This window comes from Acanthochromis polyacanthus, chromosome 3 (genome assembly GCF_021347895.1).
Source record: "Acanthochromis polyacanthus isolate Apoly-LR-REF ecotype Palm Island chromosome 3, KAUST_Apoly_ChrSc, whole genome shotgun sequence".
Classification (NCBI taxonomy): Eukaryota; Metazoa; Chordata; class Actinopteri; family Pomacentridae; genus Acanthochromis; species Acanthochromis polyacanthus.
The window spans coordinates 24,388,088-24,407,346 of NC_067115.1; the positions used below are offsets into that span (position 1 = coordinate 24,388,088).

At 41.7% G+C, this 19,259-nt stretch overlaps 1 protein-coding gene across 1 annotated transcript in view; it reads right to left on the reverse strand.

Annotated features, from left to right (window-relative positions):
• Positions 1 to 19,259, reverse strand: part of slit2 (slit homolog 2 (Drosophila)) — a 110,463-nt gene that overhangs the window by 40,412 nt on the left and 50,792 nt on the right. Inside the window, 9 exon segments of the mRNA XM_051945770.1 lie at positions 1,505 to 1,576; positions 5,679 to 5,750; positions 5,941 to 6,012; positions 8,563 to 8,701; positions 8,976 to 8,987; positions 9,113 to 9,276; positions 9,490 to 9,561; positions 11,029 to 11,100; positions 12,116 to 12,187. Coding sequence (XP_051801730.1) covers positions 1,505 to 1,576; positions 5,679 to 5,750; positions 5,941 to 6,012; positions 8,563 to 8,701; positions 8,976 to 8,987; positions 9,113 to 9,276; positions 9,490 to 9,561; positions 11,029 to 11,100; positions 12,116 to 12,187 — 747 coding nt within the window.

The window sequence follows — 19,259 nt, forward strand, 5'->3', positions numbered from 1 at the left end:
TGTTTTCTAAATACGTGAGACCCTCAGTTCAATACTCTTCAATGCAACCATCCTCGTACTACTGGTCCTACTGTCAAACGCCTCAGTTATTTTAAAAGAAAATGCTTTTTTTTTTTTTTTTACATGTATTCAAACAAAAAATGTTTCCTTTTTTATTGTATATGCTATTATTATGATTATTCTGATTCTGATTTTTATTATTACTGTTAGTAATACTGATAGTTGTGGTAACAGTATTTTTTGTGTGTTATACAAACTATTAATGATAATGATTATAATAATTGTTATTACTTTGTCTGTCAAGGTTGACGTTGGTGGGTGAATGGAGGGGGAGGGGATGGGGAGGAGGAGGGGGTGGATTGAGGAGGGAGGGTGCTAAAAGAAGCAGAAGGACAGAAATTCTCTTTCCTTCTTCTCAGTTTTCTGCTTCTCTCTCTTCTCTTTCTTCAACTCTTCTTTCCTTAACTTCTCTTTCTCCTTCAGCTCTTTTTACTCTAATGTTCCTTTTTCCTCTCCTTTCTCTCCTTCTTCTCCCTTTTCTCCTGTTCTCTTTTTACTTACTCTTCCTCCTTTTTCACCCTAATTTGCTTTTTGACTTTCTTTGCCTTGTCCTCTGTGGCTTGGGCAATTAGAGCATCTACACTGCACTCATCTTTTTGTTGTCCTCTTGGAGTTGGGAGAGCTTGATGGCCACCTCTTCTTCATGGAGGAACCAACGGTTCTCCCACTCCTCATTCAGGGACATCAGGGTGTCCCTGAATGCCTTCTTAGTTTCCATCGCCTGGTTTATGCAGAAGTTCTTTTCTTTGTTAAATTCTTCCTCCCAGAGTGATAAAAACACCTGTCTTTTTGGCAGATGTTGTGTTTTCTGTCTTTTTCTTCTCCAAATACAGACAATGTTCAAAGTAGCAGATATGTTCATCTTTCTCCAGACTCAGCTGCTCCCATTGCTCTGCTGTCTGTGTTTCTGCTCTTGCTAAATGGAGAGCCTTGATCAGTCTCTCCTTATGGGCCTGGAAGGTCTGTTGTCTTGATTTCCATTTATGCTTCAGAGAAGCAAGTTTGGCCGTCAGCCTCATGTTTTCCTTTGTGCCGAGTCCTCAAGAGCTGCTCTGAGGTCGTTCAGCTGAGAGTCAGGATCCTGCTGGGTTTGATCCTGCACCTCTGAAGCTGCTCCTTGTTGAGGACAAGGGAGGTCAACAGTTTGTTCAGGTTGCTGGTGTTGTTACAGGCATGTTGAACAAAGATCTTTTGCTGATATGAAGCACTGAGAAGTTCTTCTGTTGAATCCTTCAAGTCGAATGTGGAAGCTTCTGATACTGATACAGTGCAACGTTTCAGTTGTCATTGTTCAAAGAGAGTTCTCTGTTCAAGTACACAAAAGTCACTGGAATCTAATGTCTGCTCGCACAATAAACAACTCTGGTGATGCCATCAAGCATTGCTGGCATCACAATATGATGTCATTGTGTTTGTGTGTGCGTGTGTGTGTGTGTCTACTCACAATAGCTGCAGAGAAAACAGTCCCTCAAACAGCCCTTTGGAAATCTCAGTGATCTTGTTCCCATATAGTACCCTGCAGGACAAACACTGCATTAATAAGTTATGAGTCAGACCACACATACAGTATTATCCAGTCATACTATTGATATTAACACTCAGAATATACTGCGCAGATTCAATCCTTTTGTCACTTCCTATTGTTTTGTCAATAATCTGTTTTTCAAAGAGGATTTCTTAATTTTAAAAAAATGTTCTCTGTGTTATTCTCCAAATTCTAAGCAAAATTTATTAAATGAGAAAGTATGGCTGTCACTGGTGTCAAAATTTTAACTGTGATTTAAGACTCTGTTTTAACTATTTTTTAATACTTAGTTCACCTCCCATGTGTCTTTGGCAGTGTGCTAGGGATAAACGCTACATGTCTTATTGTAACAAACATATATTTGAAGATGCCTGTGGAAAAAGTCGTCATAATTTAGAGTCGTAGAAAAGCAGTTTATTTTCCGATGAACATTAAATGAATCAGAAATCCAGTCTAGACATTGTAAATGTGGTAAATGACTAATCTAACTGGAAACGGCTGATTTTTAATGGAATATCTCCATAGGGGTACAGAGGAACACTTCCAGCAACCATCACTCCTGTGTTCTAATGCTACATTAGAACGTAAACTAGCATTGGAGTATGTGTACTTATTTTTTTAGCTACAAAAACACCCTACCAGTCAAAAGTTTGGACACACCTTCTCATTCAGCGCTTTTTATTTATTTGTATTATTTCTACATTGTAGATTAATACAGAAGATGAACATTTTTTGTTTACAACATAATTCCATATGTGATATTTTATAGTTCTGATGTCTTCAGTATTAATCTACAATGTAGAAAATAACTAAATAAAAACTACTGAATGAGAAAGTGTGTCCAAACTTTTGACTGGTAGTGTATATAACACAATAAATACAGAAAATGTAGGTGTTTCTTGCTGTGCTTAATATTGGAGCCACAATGGTAAAATACAACTTGAGTTTTTTTCAGTTCTGATGGCTTCTCATGAACGCAGCATAAAACTAAGGGGGCCGTATTTGGCTCTTTACTGAAGAAAACGGAAACATTCAGCGATTAAAAAACATTAAGAAAATGATAAGACATTACCAAAGAACGATAAGACACTCTTCTTTTTTACTGTTTTGGCTTCGAAGTTACAGCCAATCAAACTCAAATAGTAAAAACATCAACTCCAACTCCGTGCCTGGCTGTCTGTCGACACTCTGGACATAAAGTATAACTAGTTATGATCGTTTACATATAAATATCACAATGAAAAACATGGCGCCCATAAATCTGGCTGCGGCTGCGGTTTAAGGAATGCACGCCGCTATCAGAGAAAAGCTTTTTATAAATCCATCAGATTATGTACACAAACAGCTCAAGGCTGAGACTGCCGCTGTCTTGCCCAGAAAATACCTTAGATACACACACACACACACACACACAGTAGTTATCAGTCATCTTTATGCTCCACACTGAGTTAAGTTGTGTATGTAGGCAGCTTAGAGACATGTGTTTTAGATTGGCTTTTATTTCATTGTGCTGAGTGGCTGTCCCTGAGAGACCTGAGGTTGGGAAACACACGGTTTGGGGAGTGGACGCTTCATTTATGTCTCACAGACACATTAGCACGTACTGTTCTGTGCATTCACACACATACAGTACGTGTGCAGACACAACTGATGGTTCATTTGCGTCCTCTCTAACCAAACACTGACACACAGTGAACACAGCGCAGCATAATGTGAAAGCCATACTGTATGTGGTGTGTCAGCGTGAATCTGTGTGTCCCATTCTCTCTGTGGTGAATGTGTAATGAGGTGGCAGAAGCCTCCATTCAGCAATTCAGCATTTATGAATTATTGACTTTGGAGAGACGAGACCTTAATATAACTCCTTCATGAAATGACTCTACATCCCTCACTCCCTCTTCAGCTCCTCTCTCGCTCTTCCTTCCCAAAGCTTCACACGCAAAGCAGATGGTTCAACCTGAGATTCAGGCAAAGAGAAAGCCAAGCGAGACCACTGGTTCTCTCAAAAGTGTGTTCATAATGTCTGATTAAATTGTGTTTTTGTTTCATACTGGATTGCTCTGGTGTTTGACACAGCTACAGGATAATTACAGTATTCTAAGTTTAATAGATTTAACTGTTATTTTTGCCCATAACAGTAAGATTAATAGTACAGCAGGGCAAGACAGATGGGCCGTTAGACGATGTTTAGACTTATGGAAAAGAAAATGAGGAAAAAAATCATTATTAAAACTGACCCTTTGCTAAGTGTTTTTTGTCATGTGTGAAAAAGGGTTTCTGGATGAGCCCAAATGAAATGTTGAGGTTGGCATTTTGGGTATACAGAGTATCTAAAACTCAAAAAGCAGGACTGAGCCGCTAATGTTAGCGTAAATGAAATGTTTTTTTGCTATTGACTGCATATAAAAGATTGTGGACGTAGTCACTGTGACGTCATCCATTAGTTTGTAGAGTACTGAAGCCTCAGGTTTGGCACTTATACCAGATATGACTGAAATTCAATTCAGTTCAATTATATTTTATAGTGCCAATTTACAAAATACGTAAATTCAAGATAAAATTTGCATTTTTTTCCCGTTTTTCCTCACCGTTTTTATCCCATGACCATTAATAGATGAGAGGAAAAATCTGACTAAGAACTGAAAAAACTACAGCCATCCATACAGAATCAGCTTGGTAGTCCTGCACTAATACCTACCTAGCTTTATTGTCTAGTTTATTCTAAATATCTCTATAATCCACAAAATAACATCATGTTGTCTTGCATAAGACTTAAAACAAGTGACTGAAACCATTAACTAATTACGAAATGTTTACTGGGTACTGGGGTATCAAATTAAATGAGAAGTAGTGTCATTTTCCTATAGACTTCCATACAATCTGACTTGTTATTGCTTGCAGCCAGAGTAATCACCCCTTCTGGACATTAGAAAGATTGCAGTTTTAGGCACTTGTCAGAACCAGGCGTGAACTAACCGTGACGTCACCCGTTGGTTTCAATGCCGAGAAAATGAAGCCCGGATTTTGGTACTTCCTGGTCGCCATTTTGGATTTTTTTGGAGCCAGTGACGTAAAAAGCGTCATCAAACAGGCTGAACCGGAGAGCAACGAGGGGCAGGACCAGTTGATGGGACTGACAATCAAGTATAGCCACGCCCCCTGTTCAGTATTGATTTATTTTAAGATCGGCCACCTGATCTCTCATTTTGACCATGAAAACTAACGGGAAAAAAATCCTGAGCTGTAGAAAATCAGTCTATCAAATTTTATTTTTTTCCAAAAATGAATTGGGGTCTATGGAGCAAAAGCTTTTTGGAGCCAACCCTAGCGGACGGCGTGATATTGCAAGTTTTTGGCACTTCTGGGTGGGCTTCAATTCTGGAGCCAGATGCTACGTCCATCTTTATATACAGTCTATGGTCAGAACCCATTGCAACATTCATCTGTTAAATACAATCTATACTTTAGATTCCACAGGGTGCCATGGAATTAGTCCTAAACAGGGCTTTTTCTATCCCCACATGATGTCGTGAAGTTTCCACTTGACCTTGGATTTGAAGTTAATTAGTTAGCCAGACATGCCAACATTTGTAAGAGCAAACAGACAGTTCAGTTCAGTTTGTTCCTCACAATTCTTAACTTCATTTTTGGTTTTCTAAAATGAACTAAAGAGATCTAATCTTGAGAAATTCAAAACCTGACAAGCTTGCTGTGTCTAGCTATGAAAACTAAGTTATCAATGGACAGACATTATTTGGCGAAGTACCGACGGTAATGTGTCATGATGGATCATTTCAGGGGAGCTCAGTTTTGTTGTTCCCTGCAAGTAGAAGTTTAAATAATAAAGCCATGTCAAGTTCGTTGGTCGAAGAAATTAATTTGGCGAGTACAATGTTAGCATAACATACAGAAGTATAGCCAAAACCCACAAAAAAAAGAAAAAGCAACAAGTTATGATGAACAGCTACTCTGAAGGTGGCCTAAACGGATTTAAAACAGGTCTGTGTTGGATATTACTCAAGAGATTCAAAGCAGTGTGTTGCAGTGTTTTGTATAAACCACATCTTAACTACAAGCATATCACAATACTCACAGAGAGTTGAGGGAGCGCAGACCTTGGAAGGCGTCCGAAGCCAGCTCTGATATCTGGTTGTTACTCAAGTCTCTGTGGAAAAACCATGCAAAAGAAAAAGAAAACAAGAAAAGCACAAAACCAGAGACAGAGTCAGTGAGGACGAGAGACACGGAGAAAGTGAAACAAGGAGGTCAACACAAGCCACAAAGAGGGGTAGCAACAGAAGTTTTTGTGAATGGTTGACAGGGTGCAGAATACATGTATCTCTTCATCTACTCACATCCTGCGCAGCTTCTTATAAGGAGAAAAGGCCCCAGCTGGGATCACCTTGATGGCGTTCTGCTCCAGTCGTCTGGAACCAAACATACACAGACCATTGAGGAGCGACATTAACATTCCCCATATCGCGGATCTATCTCTGCTGCATTGTTGACTGCTGCTCATTCCCGGGGGCTCTGGCTAAGGGGAAACATTTCCAGATAAGGCGCTTTGATGACCGTTGCCAAGGTCTGTCACATTTCTCTGATCTTTTGCCCTCTCTAACATGTGTACAGTTGGACGGACACACAAACACACACCCTTAACTATCTGGGCAGTGTTCCATTAAGTGCCAGTCTGAGTCTGCGTCTATTAGGCCCAAACAAATCAAGGCAGCAGACCAGGAGTGTGAAGGACAGAAAACAGACCCGAGCAAGCATTTTCCAAACATTTCACATGTTCAGTCACTAAGACAAGAAAGGCGGCGAACTGCAAACCAACCATTCAATTGTGAATTTTTTTTTGCGGTTCATTTCTGTTCAGCTCCACTTCAGTCCTTTCTGGTTCTTTCACTACTAATGTTTTTGACAGGTTGCATATAAGCCTTTTGTGCTACATTCTGTGTATTGTGGTTTCAAATGTTAAATCAGTTCTAACCTCAACAACACTTGTCAATTTCAAGTCTAAAATCAATCGAGACAAGTCTTAAGTCCTTTTTAAGTCCAAATAAAGTCAAAAATCAATAGTGAGTGTACAGTCCTGTCAGAGCAGGCCTTGTGTAAAGTCTCAAAGCATTAAAAATACACATCTCAAGTCAAGTTTTAAGACCACTGAAGCAACTAGAAGTCATGCCCCAAGTCTTGTTAACCCGTTGCGCTTCAGTGTTCCGCCCGCGAAACACTTTGAGATCTGCATAAGCATTTCCTTAAATGCCTGAAGCTGCAAATGCGATTATACAAACACTATACACCGATGGAAAGCTTAGATTCTCATGAATCCGCCGGTATAAACCACTTTCAGATGTGATTACCACAGCGGGTAATATAAACACATTTGTCCGACAAACAACGAATATCCATCCATCCGTTCTCTATACACGGCTTTAACGTACACAGCGCAACTCACATTTGCGGGTTCATTATTACACACAGATGAAAACATTCCACAAAAAACGGCCATAATCCAACCTTGGACATCCAGGCGAAACAAGCCAGTAATATATTTTGTCTAAAACAAGTCTTGAAGTCGGTATATAATCCACGAATAGGTCGTTTTCGAGGAAATGCACCTCGCGATGCGCGTCCAATATTCCCTGTTTTTCTCGTCATATTCTTATTTACAAATGAAATATTAGCGATTTTTTATACGGAAAATGGCTGGAATTGACTGCACCTTATAGGGCTATAGTGGAAATCAAGTTGTGTTTAGGGGCATTAAAGGTAAGTCTAGAGCAAGTCTCAAAGTCTTCTTGAATCAAGTATTAATTCACATCTCAAGTCATTTACGATGAGTCTAAATCAAGTTAAAAGGATCAAGACAAGTCTTAAGTCCTCTCAAAGTTCAAATAAAGTCTAAAATCAGCAGTGTCATTTCTGGGTGAAGTCTTGTTAAAGTGTCAAAGTCTTATCAATGCAGGTTTCAGATTAAATCTTAAGCCCGCCAAAGCAACTCACAGTCACATCCAAAGTCTTGTCATAACGGGAATCAAGTCTTGTTGTAAATCATTCAAGGATAGGCCAGAGCAAGTCTCAAAGTCTTTGTGAATCAAGTATTAATTCAAATCATTCAAGATGAGTCTAAATCAAGTAACAAAATGATCAAGACAAGTGGAACTCAAAGCTCAAGTCTTATAAAAGCATACCTTGAATCAAGAAATCAAGTGTCAAGTCAGCTGAGAAAAGTCCAGGTCAAGTTTTACTTCTAGTCAAAGCAGAATTCAAGTTAAAAGTAGGTCTTAAGTCAAGTCTCTGATAAAACAAGAAATCAATTCAGCTCTTTTGTCAAGTCTTCAAATTAAGCCACACAAAATCCTTTCTTTGAAAATGACAACAGACACCAAGTCTTTTCAATGGCTTAGACCTTACTGAATGAATGCAGAAGGCCTTATACTGGATATAACAAGGCTAGAACCTGAGCCTCTTTGTTGTAAAGTCAGGTCTTATGTAAGTCAAACCCCAGAGCAGTCTACTCCAAGACACAGCTCAAATTCCTCTCGAGACTTAACTCTGACTCAAGTCCCAGTCACACATCAGAAGCCAAACAGCTCCTACTTTGCCACATTAAATCTGCTGCCTCTTATCTTTCCTCTTTTCTTGATGCCCACTTTTACATAGCGATGTCATCTGTCTTGTCCCTCAGAATAATTTTTCAATTCTTCCTCCCTCACTCCTTCATTATTTTCTTAAGCAGGGAAGAGCTGCATGACCAAGCTTTCTCATTTCACAGATGTGTGGTTTTATTTCACTACACAGAGAGAAAGAGAAGTGCTGAAACAGAAAGGTGGAAAGAGACAAAGAAGGGAAAATGGAGAAATGCACAACGAAAGAGCAAGAGAAATATCACTGCACCGAGTGTGAATGCAGGAGTTGGTGTGTGAAGCAGCTGTGTGTGCACTTGTACTGTACTGTATGTGGACTTTTCTTACATCTCAGTAATGGTTTCAGGCAGGTTGGTGGGTATTTCTGTCAGACCCTTCCCTCTGCAGTCCACGATGTTGTTACTGCAGGTGCAGGACTCTGGGCACTGTAACACACTGCAGGAGGAAGACGATGACGACTGGTGACCTACGCAGAGACAGAGGGCCAATATTATCCACGGATAATAGATTACGGTTTGTGGAAAGACAAAGCATGTTGAAGCTCAGAGAATTCAGTGAAGAGAAACAGCAGTCAGTGCATAGCAAGTGTGAGGCAAAGATGCTGTCCTTAAATGTGACCTTGTCTACTTACGAGATTATGTTTAATCTTATATTGTAGAGAAAATCGGATCAATACATAATTTAGCAAGCGCAGCACGTGGAGTTAAAGCCAAGCCATGCAATGGAAGCTGAATATTTACCTTCATCCCAATCTGGGAAAGCATGAACAAAAGACAGCGAGACGAAACAAAAGCATAAAGACGGGTTTGCGACTGTAAAAAAGCAAGCGGACGTAAATCACAAAACAGACAGCAAGCAGATGGTGAAGTCCACCTACCTGTGCATACAAACTCCTTCTTCTGCACCTCAGCAACGTTGTGCCCCCTCAAGTGCGGAGGGGCCATGCATTGCGTGTAAAGACCCAGGCGGGGGCGCTGTCGCAGCCACTCTGACAGCCAGGCTACGTGGCAGTCACACTGCAGGTTGTTGGAGTGCAGGCGACTGACGGGGGGGGGGGGGGGTGCGACAGGTGGCGAGAACAGGTGGGGGGAGGCAGAGGAGAGATGAGAGATTTGATGAGGAGGGAGACGGGAGCAGGGCGGGTGGAGGGGGGATAACGACAAGTACAGATCAATCAATTAATTGCACAAACGGCCATGGATGAGAGGAATCCTTCCCCTCAGGGCGCTAATGTGTATCGAATGTGCCGCTTACAAGGTCCTGAGCTTCGGCATGTGGTTGAAACTGGCCACAGACAGTCGGCTGATGTTGTTATTGTTGAGGGTGCTGAGGAGAAAACAGAAAATCACATTGAGAGTCGTGAGATCAGCATCATTTAGAGTTAAATCCCAACAACAACACTGTATTTCACATTGTCGCCTTCAAAGCAACACCTTGTTAACTACAGTTTGGCTGCTTGCTATCAAGCTCCCTCATCAAATATCGTGTTGAATTAAAACCATCTGAGTCTACTGTTTTGTTTTTATTTAGATGTGGCTTTAAAACACAATCCCTTAACTGCCTTGGAATTGTTTAGAAAACAGGGTTCACAAAATATATATTTGTCATCTGCACAGAAATCCAATTTGTTTGTAAATTATGAAATATTTGCATTGGGCACATTTGGTGACTGCTTTGATGAAATTTCTCAAATTTAAGTGTGTAAAGTTGCCTCAGCTCCCCTACCAGTGGATTTGAAAGGAAATTGTTATAACTACATAACTACACTATTTACTAGAGCCAGAAAATGTAAAAACTAAAAATCTGTCAATCAATCTGTAAGCTGCTCATCATTAATGTGTTGTTCTGTTGTGGAAATTTAACCAAGTCTACGCTAAAAATCACGATACTTTCTAAAAATCACTCTATTCTCCAAGATTCCGGTAGATTCTGTAAAAAAAGAAAAAAAAACTGCTATCCATGAAGCAATTGGTGACTCGGCTGTCTCATGACAACAATTTTGAAAAGTTTTGTTTTAACTAGTTTGAACTGCAGGCTGTGTCTACACAGAGCAGACAGGTGACAGGTATGGAAACATATTGAAAACGTAAAGTATTTTTACTATAATATCAAAATATCTATTGTATGTAGAGTCACCATTTTTCCAGTAGGCACTCCTGTTTATAGTTATCCTAATTATCATTATTATTATTATTTGTAAAAAAAAAAAAAAGAAGAAGAAGAAGAAGAAGAGAAAGAAGAAATTTCAATGTCCTATTGTACAAAGACATTTTTCAGTTTTCTCTACTTCAAGCCATGGTTATCCTGTTTCCATGGAGCTGAAGGACATTTTTTGCAGTGAAAAATGAGCCTACAGTGAGAAAAATGCCACAGGAGCAAAAAATACCCAGAAAGTGCTCGGAGTTCAGAAGGGTTAATATACATCACTATGGCAGCAGTTCACATTTGCCTCACAGTTCTAATAATATTTGCCACTGAAAACCATCAACAAGTCATGTCAGCAGAGCAGGATTGACTTTAAGACAGAAATAGGATCTGTACAGTGGCTCTAATGACACAGTCATCTAAGTAATGAATAATAATAATGAATATGATGACAGCAATCCCACAGAACCTGGCATTAGTGCCACTGATGAATATATATATAAAAGCGTCCTTTTTCAGGAGCTGCACAGGCAGTGCAGCCTTTAAAAAGGTCAATGAGGATATTAGCTGTTCCATATCCTGCTGCTGTTCATCTTCCACCAAACCTCTGCTGCTGTTAGCAGGGTGACTGAATAAACAGGTACTCACAGCACTTCCAGGTCACGTAACGCTCGGAAAGCTCCATCCTCGATACAGCTGATGTGGTTGTAGTCCAACTGGCTGCATGCACACACATATACATAAACAGATGAAAGAACAAGCAAGGTGTAAGCCGCCTCACAGTGCAGGTTCAGGTGAAATTCAAGCCAGACAGCCGAGTACAGATGAAAATGCATCAGCTACCCTGATCAACTAACCATCAGCCTCCCTCGTATTCACTCACTTTTTCTTTTAGTTTAGTTCCGGAGTTTCTTTGTGGATGCATTTTCTAAATGTATTTATCTCTGTAGCCATTCCTGTTCCTGCTCTCTTCTATCTGATGTCTAATTTGTATGCGCTGCTCTTTACCTCTTTTCCTCATCCCTCTTCCTCTCTCTCCCCTAGTCTTTCTCAGAATCGCTTTGCTGAAACAATTTAATTAAGACATAAGGACAGTAAATCATGTGCTGTCACCCGCATTCTAATGCATGCGCACACACACACATACAGACACACACACACACACACACACACTGGCCTGTCCTTTTACCATAATTGCAAGGCATTTCAAAAAAATATCTGATGTAGAAAAAAATAGCAGGAAGGACTGAAATAGCTGAAAAATCCATATTTGTAAAATTATGGATGGGCAATTACTTTACCTGTGAAATGACCAACAATTATCATAAGTACAAGTAAGGCAAAACAAAGAGAGAAAACAGCAAAATGCCAGGACGCGCACACACACACACACACACACACACACACACACACACACACACACACACACACACACACACACACACACACACACACACACACACACACACACACACACACACACACACACACACACACACACACACACACACACACACACACACAGCTGCTAATGAGCAGTGGTGCCAGTCAATACAGCAAGCAGGAGGCACATGACATTTAACACAATGAAATATTGATGCACAGGCACAAGGGTGTGCTGCACATTTGCCAACATGTTGAAAAGCAAGTGACAGATGCGCACACATACACACATGAATGCATGCACACACACCTCACACATGTGCAGAGAAAGTATTGCTAAAGTGCCACTTACAGGTTCTTGATTTCCACAGCTCCCCTGAAGGCCTTCCTTGGAACCCCTTGGATCTGGTTCTCGCTGAGGTCACTGGACAGAGAGAAGGATGAAGAGGCAGAGAAACAAGGTGGCAGAGAGTTAAACCGAGCTGTCACAGAGACACTTGCTTTGCAGCACAAGTACTTGATGTAATCACCAAAATGCAGCGGGGCGACTTCAGAGCCAGACACATCATCTGCAAAATTGAGTTCCTTGCACGCAGAGCACTCCTTCACCAAATATAATCAGCTGTCTCTGTTCATCTCTCAGTGACAAAAAACACTTCCCCTGACAAGTGTCCACGCATCCTGGAGCAAGATGCAATTCAATTGTGTGCTTTGAACATCCATACGAGTCAACCAGTGGAGGCTTTAAGTGCACCGACCACCTGTAGGGGGCACTGGTGACCTCCTCTTCCCTACTAGTTTTCAGTTCCTCCTCTCATCTCTCCCACTCATCTTTCCCTCGCCCCCGCCACCCCTTCCTTGCTCTGCTTTTAAGGACTGAGTGATGGATGTGTGTGAGCGCTGGGGTTTACGGAGACTTTAATTTTTAGCCACTTTAACTAAGCTGCAGCTTGAAAGAAAAACAACACACACTAAGTGTACTGCAGGCAGGGACACATACATGCAGCATGTGTGCTAATACACACACACACTCACAGGAATATAAATACACTCAAACATGTGAACAGGTGTCGCAGAGACTAAATCTAATGTACTGCCTGCCACCAAGGGAAATACATCCAGCCACTGGTTGGTATAGCAACTTGGCTTAGTGAAGGGCACACACACACACACACACACACACACACACACACACACACACACACACATAGGTGCTGAAGAATGTACGCACAAATGGTTACATGAACCGAGGTGTTAATCATGCATATGTACATGTGCAAATATAAATAAATGCGGCACAACAGAGGCATGAGGATGAAATCAGCTGTCTAGACAGCAGCGTGTCAAATAAAAGGTGCTAAAAGTCATCATTAGACATCTTTGCTCAGTAGTGAGTGTTCGTGTGTCAGTATGGACCCAGTCTCCAGACAGACCATCTGACTTTTAACCACTGACCTTCCAGCTCTTCACCTCGACTCTGATCCCCTCCATGCTAATCGGCTAACAGCTAATGCCCATCCACATTCCTCACATTCCTGCAGCTGCGATCGTATAATCAGCACTGCAGGTACCATCCATCTCCCATGTCTCCACCTGCTGCTTCTAAACCTGCATCTGAAGAGGCAATTTGTTGCAAAGAATAAAGAAAAAAAATGGTTTAAAAGATTGCAAGCCTTGAGTTTTCTTTCATGGCCTTAATGTGCGACTGGAATTACACAACTAAGTGCATCTTTGGCCTCCAAGTCTGTGGGAGGGTTGGCTGCTGTGGGTTTTTGACTGGCAGCTGAGACAGCAGGGGCACAAAGATGCAATGCAAACAACTTTCTCTGCTAACTGTAGCTTATTGGCAAAGAGACATATATTAGCAACTGAAGAAAAAGCAATGAATTGCTCTGAATCTACACTGAATGATCACAGCACTGATAGGTAAATGTTTGGAAGATGTTCAAAGTTACAGAAGCAACTAATCCAGCAACAGGACTCTAAGAATGATATAAGTGAGTGCTCTAATAGACAGTAGAAGGTTGTTTCCTTGAAAGTCAATGTGAAATAGAGCTCCTGTCTTTGACTGTAGGTAGACAGGAGATGTTATGGCTAGAAAATTTACCACAGTTCATCGTGTGGTTTTCTGCATATGTGGCTTCAGTCTGATTGCAACGTGATCGTTAGTGCTTTATGCAAACACAGTTAAAAGTAGAAAGTGGTTCTGAAAAGACTGAAAGATTGAAAATTGGCACAATATCTGTAAAATCTTAATCTTTTAAGTAGCACCAGTGCAAAAGTCTTTAGGTTTGGGTTTCAAATTGTACGCCTTTACTGCTTTTCTGTCTTCTTGGGTTAGGATAAGTCATTGAAAGTCATTGTAGGCGAGTGTAAATTAGTTAAAATAAGATGTGTATGCATGCAGAGTAATCCCTATTCATCTGGTTTACACATAGAATTTAAAAAACAACTGACATACAGTGTAATTCCAACATGTTTGTCTTTCACTCGCACTTAACTTATTGCCATACATGTTAACGTCCACATGTATGTCTTAACTGCTCTCTGATGTCGAGATCAATCGACGTGATCCCAGAATAAGACTTTATAAACAAAGAGGGATGAAAAGGCATTCCACCTTTGCTGTGTCTCTCTCTCTCACACACACACATACACGCATGCACACACACTCACACCAGTGGCTGATCTGAATCAAACAGAGTGTATCCTGATACTGTTTTTACAGGACCAGGGGGGTTTGGAAAACAGCCGTGCTCCTTTAACCACTGGAACTCTAAAACCAAATAAACATTTGGAAAAAGCTCCTTAGGCCTACACCTACACACACACACACACACACACACACACACACACACACACACACACACACACGTACATAAACGCGCACACACAGTGCATAGACCTTACACTATATATATCTGCCAATCGGATGTGAAACTCCATACAAACTTGTTAATGTCTTGTATGTGAGGAGCTGACAGTTTGACAGGTTGCGTTCCTATGTTTTAGGCTGCACACAAACCTCACTGTAAACGACTCTGTTTACACACACTTAACATGTTCTCCGGGGAACCTACAGCACACCACTCTGTCAATTACAGTAATGTAGCCGTAGTAAACACTACAGGAGAGGAGAGAGGTGCAGTTGCGCTTAAGTGCGCGCGCGCGCGCGTGTGTGTGTGTGTGTGTGTGTGTGTGTGTGTGTGTGTGAGTTTGACATATGCATTTATCTTCTGAAGCACTGAAATGATTGAAAATTGATTTTTCACAATATTTCTGTCCTCATGATCTATCGCAACGGAGAGACAGCACACACATCTCAACACACACACACACACACACACACACACACACACACACACACACACACACACACACACACACACACACACACACACACTGTACATGCATACACATGTGATTGGCAGTTTGGGTTAGTGTGGGGCTCTTAAGGAAGTGCAGAAGGCCACTCTAAACCCTATTCATCACTCAGACCACCAGAGAGAGAGGGAGTGAATAGCAAGTTCTAGCCCAACGAGGAAATTGACTTCTTAGGGACTTAGGAGTGGATTTTCTTCCTCAGTTTGGCGCCAAGGCACCTGATTCAGTTTCATCTTCAGCTAAATCATTTGCTGAATGTTGTACCCACCACTTTCTCTCTGTTTTCTCCTTTAGATTCCTCTCTCTTAACATCTTCCTCTTCTCTCTTTGAGTCTTTTCCTCTTCTCCTAAATTGGTCTCGTTGTTAGACTTCCACAAGATTTAACCCCTCACCTCTGCCCTGGTGCCTAAACTGGGAGGTTACCTTCATTAAAAGAGGCTCCTGCCGAGCCCAGTGTGTGTGTGTTTGAAGGGGCCGGAGGTATTAGAGCCACACAGGAACTATATCATGCTGCTAAGTTGAGAACCTTTTGAAAGCAGAGACACACACACACACGTTGTCTACGTAGAGACACACAAATCTACACACACAAAACCAGACACACTGCTGCTAAAAACTGACAGCTGACAGCTCATATCCATGATGTGAAAAACAGACTTACATAAACACACTCTCACTGCTGATATGCTGTGCGTGCTCTGTACTATCAATTCAGAGGAGCACTGACTGAAAAATGTTCTGTCCCATTTCAGCTGAACTTTTCTCGCAATGCCCTTTTTCTTTGACATCCACCTTAAGCAAGATAAATTGAAAAGGAAAAAAGCCTCCCCCTGTTCCTTCCCTCCATCCACGCTAAGCTGTTATATTTCTCACTCAAAAAGTGAGCTGTTTGAGAATAGTCTCCAGAGTAGATAAATCTGAAAATGCTGGCATCGAGTTTTGGATTGGACAGGAACATTTGAGCTTTTTGAAAACAATGAAATATCCTGTGGTGGGGCCGGTTAGCAGAAAGAAGACAAGAAGCCAAATTTCTGCGGCCTCTTGCCCTCCCTCTGACAATAGACAGATAAATGTGTACATGACAGCGACTAAACTGAGAGTTCGGCTGCATCAAAACACAGATTAGGTGATTGTAGGGAGCAAGAGGGGTCAGCGCAGGGGTTTAACCGGCTGAACCTCTACAATTAAACCGGGTTTATTCTTCCTAGCAGATGCTGCCTGTGAAGCACAATTTTGTTGTTCGTCAACCAAAAGTGGAGATAAGTTTAGCTGTTTTCATGTTGTTCAGGAGCTTCAGTGGTGACGATTATATTTACAAAATCATTTGAAAATGCCTCGATGAACTGCATTTGACACATTGATATCCATTCACAGATTTTAAACTCAGAGTTGTGCGGTTGTCATCTCTTTTATATCTTCTATATCTACCTCTTTGTCTGTTTTTCTCACCTCTGGTGGCCCAGGATGTGTGTGTGTGTGTGTGCGCGCGCGCATGCGTGCGTGTGCGTGGCAGAGTCAGGTCTCCAGTGTTAAGAGCTTAGTGCTGCTTTTCTAAAGGGTCTTTTCACAGTGAGAGGGGCTTTTGACACCCTCCGTGTCTAAGAAGACCTGGGCATGAAAGAGCAGCACTCAATTCTCACACATGCACCCTCATCCTTTCCCCTCCTCCCTGTTATTTCTCTCTCTCTCTCTCTCACACACACACACACACACACACACACACACACACACACACACACACACACACACACACACACACACACACACACACACACACACACACACACACACACACACACACACTCTTACCTACTGCTGCACAGTTTCTGGATCTCTTTTGTACGAGACCTACTGCCACAAGATTCTTCCCAGGTCCAGCAAAGTGGGGGTTCCCGTGGAAGTGTGTGCGCATATGTGTGGCAGAGTATGAGTTGGCAGAGCAGTAAACTAATCATCTTGTTCAAATCCCTTTCGGAGACTTTAATCCTATTAAGTATAAGAATGTGTGAATGGGCAAAGAAGAAACTGGAAAGAGTCAAAAAGGAAAAAAAAGGGGGAAAAGCAAAAGAAAGTGAGGAAGAGGTGGACAGAGAGGGAGAGAAAATGTGTATGTGGAAGAGAAGATGGACATTTTGGGAGAAAAATGGGGAGTTTCAGTTTTGGAAGAGGGCTGTTTATGATGGGATGAGCAGGGGGAATGATGGGACTAAAATGACACTGAGGACTCTGTGTGTTTGTGTGGATCTGGCGGCTAATTCAGGCAGCAGTGCCATTAGCGGACCCCCAAAGATCACACTTCTGTGAGCAATTAGGAGGAGAAAGACTCCCAAAGAAAGGAGAGGAGATGAGAGGAGAAAGGAGAGGGAGGAGAAGGAGGCTTTCTGAAGACAATGCAGAGGATTATTGAACACTCTGGGCTGCGAGTGGCACCTGGGAATGTGAAGGAATGTGTGCGTCGGTGAATCGTGTCTTCTCTTGTTTTAATTTAAGTGCATCTTAAAAATCCTAAAAACACTGAGCGTGCACGACATGATGAAAACTGACTCTTACTATTTGCTCTTTGAAGAGACGGAGTTATTATGCAGAATCACACACCCCCTCCCACACACAGATAGCCTCCTACTTCAGCAGCTCTCTTCTAAACTAATATTGACTTTGCTCATGAATGACAGATCTGCAGTCTTCCTCCCTCTGCCTCGCTCCCCATCTCATTGTCTGTTTCCCTTATTCGCCATCACGCCTCACACACATACTTTAAATGCCAGGTAAGAGGGTTGCTATGGTTACTGGACCAGGGTGGACACCTCGGGGACATTTTGACTTGACAGAGTGGATGTCCCCTGTGTGAGCATGCCTGTCAGGCGACCAGGATGTGCCAGGAAAGGTGTGTTTTGTTGTGTGCGTGTGTATGTGTTGCCTCCACGAGTTTGTAACATTGCAAAGTGCTCACTTTTTGGTAACAGCTGTGCTTTTTTTCCTGATGATTTTTTAAGGGAGTTATAATTTTGCAATGTTCCCTCGTCTATACGTTAAATACAGAGAGGAAATCCAAGATGAACGCTTGTAGAAATGCTACACTCTGCGTACTGATTTCCAACATAAATAGCTCCTGCGCCTTTCATTCATCCACCAATCGTTTTGTAGTGAACTCTTAACAAAGCCAGCCGAAAGCCGACTGTCAAACTCATAACACAGGCGTCTTGTTGCTGAGGAAACAACATACATACAAGAGACATTTCTTAGCCCATCTATCTGAAGAGAGAAATTGGTAAAAGCTGACAAATAAAGATAGTTTATTCTTGTATGTGTGTGTGTGTGTGTGTGTGTGTGTGTGTGTGTGTGTGTGTGTGTGTGTGTGTGTGTGTGTGTGTGTGTGTGTGTGTGTGTGTGTGTGTGTGTGTAAAACCAGACTGATTACGTTGTTTTCCACTCCAGGAACAGATTAGTCAGCGGTCTGAGACCATGACATCATCAGAAATGTTTACACGTGTAATTATAGACAAGTGAGAAATACATCTGTTGCACACACACACAGACACACACAGACACACACAGACACACACACAGAGCAGAAATACACAGTGGCTTGCAGTAATACAGTAATTGCATATGAGGAGAGCTGGCTGAGAAGCACTTAGTGATGGGGCCAGCGGATGATGATATTTAGATCTGAGGCTAACTCAAAAACAAGGCCCATCACACTGTGCACCTGTGCTCCTCCAACTCACAAGTTCCTCGTGTCATCCAGCAACTATTTCAGGAGGCACTTCTGCAAAGGGAAGGGAGCAAAATCAAATGCCAGAATTGTGGAAAACACTTAAATCCACACTGCAGCTGGGCCCACTGTAAATGATTAAATCCTCATTTCTCTTGGATACTTCACTGATCTACGTAGCTCACGTCCTCATTACTTTGCAGACCCACACTGCAATAAGCCACCGAAGCTTGATTTTTAATTGAGAGTGCTTTTATTACAAGACCAAAAGACACGAACAGACACATGGAAATGTGGATAGCAAGTATACACATATTTCTGTGGCCACCATTTAACAGAATGCGGTCACAACCAGTGGCAGAATGATTGCAAACTGGAAAATGTCCCTGAGAGGGC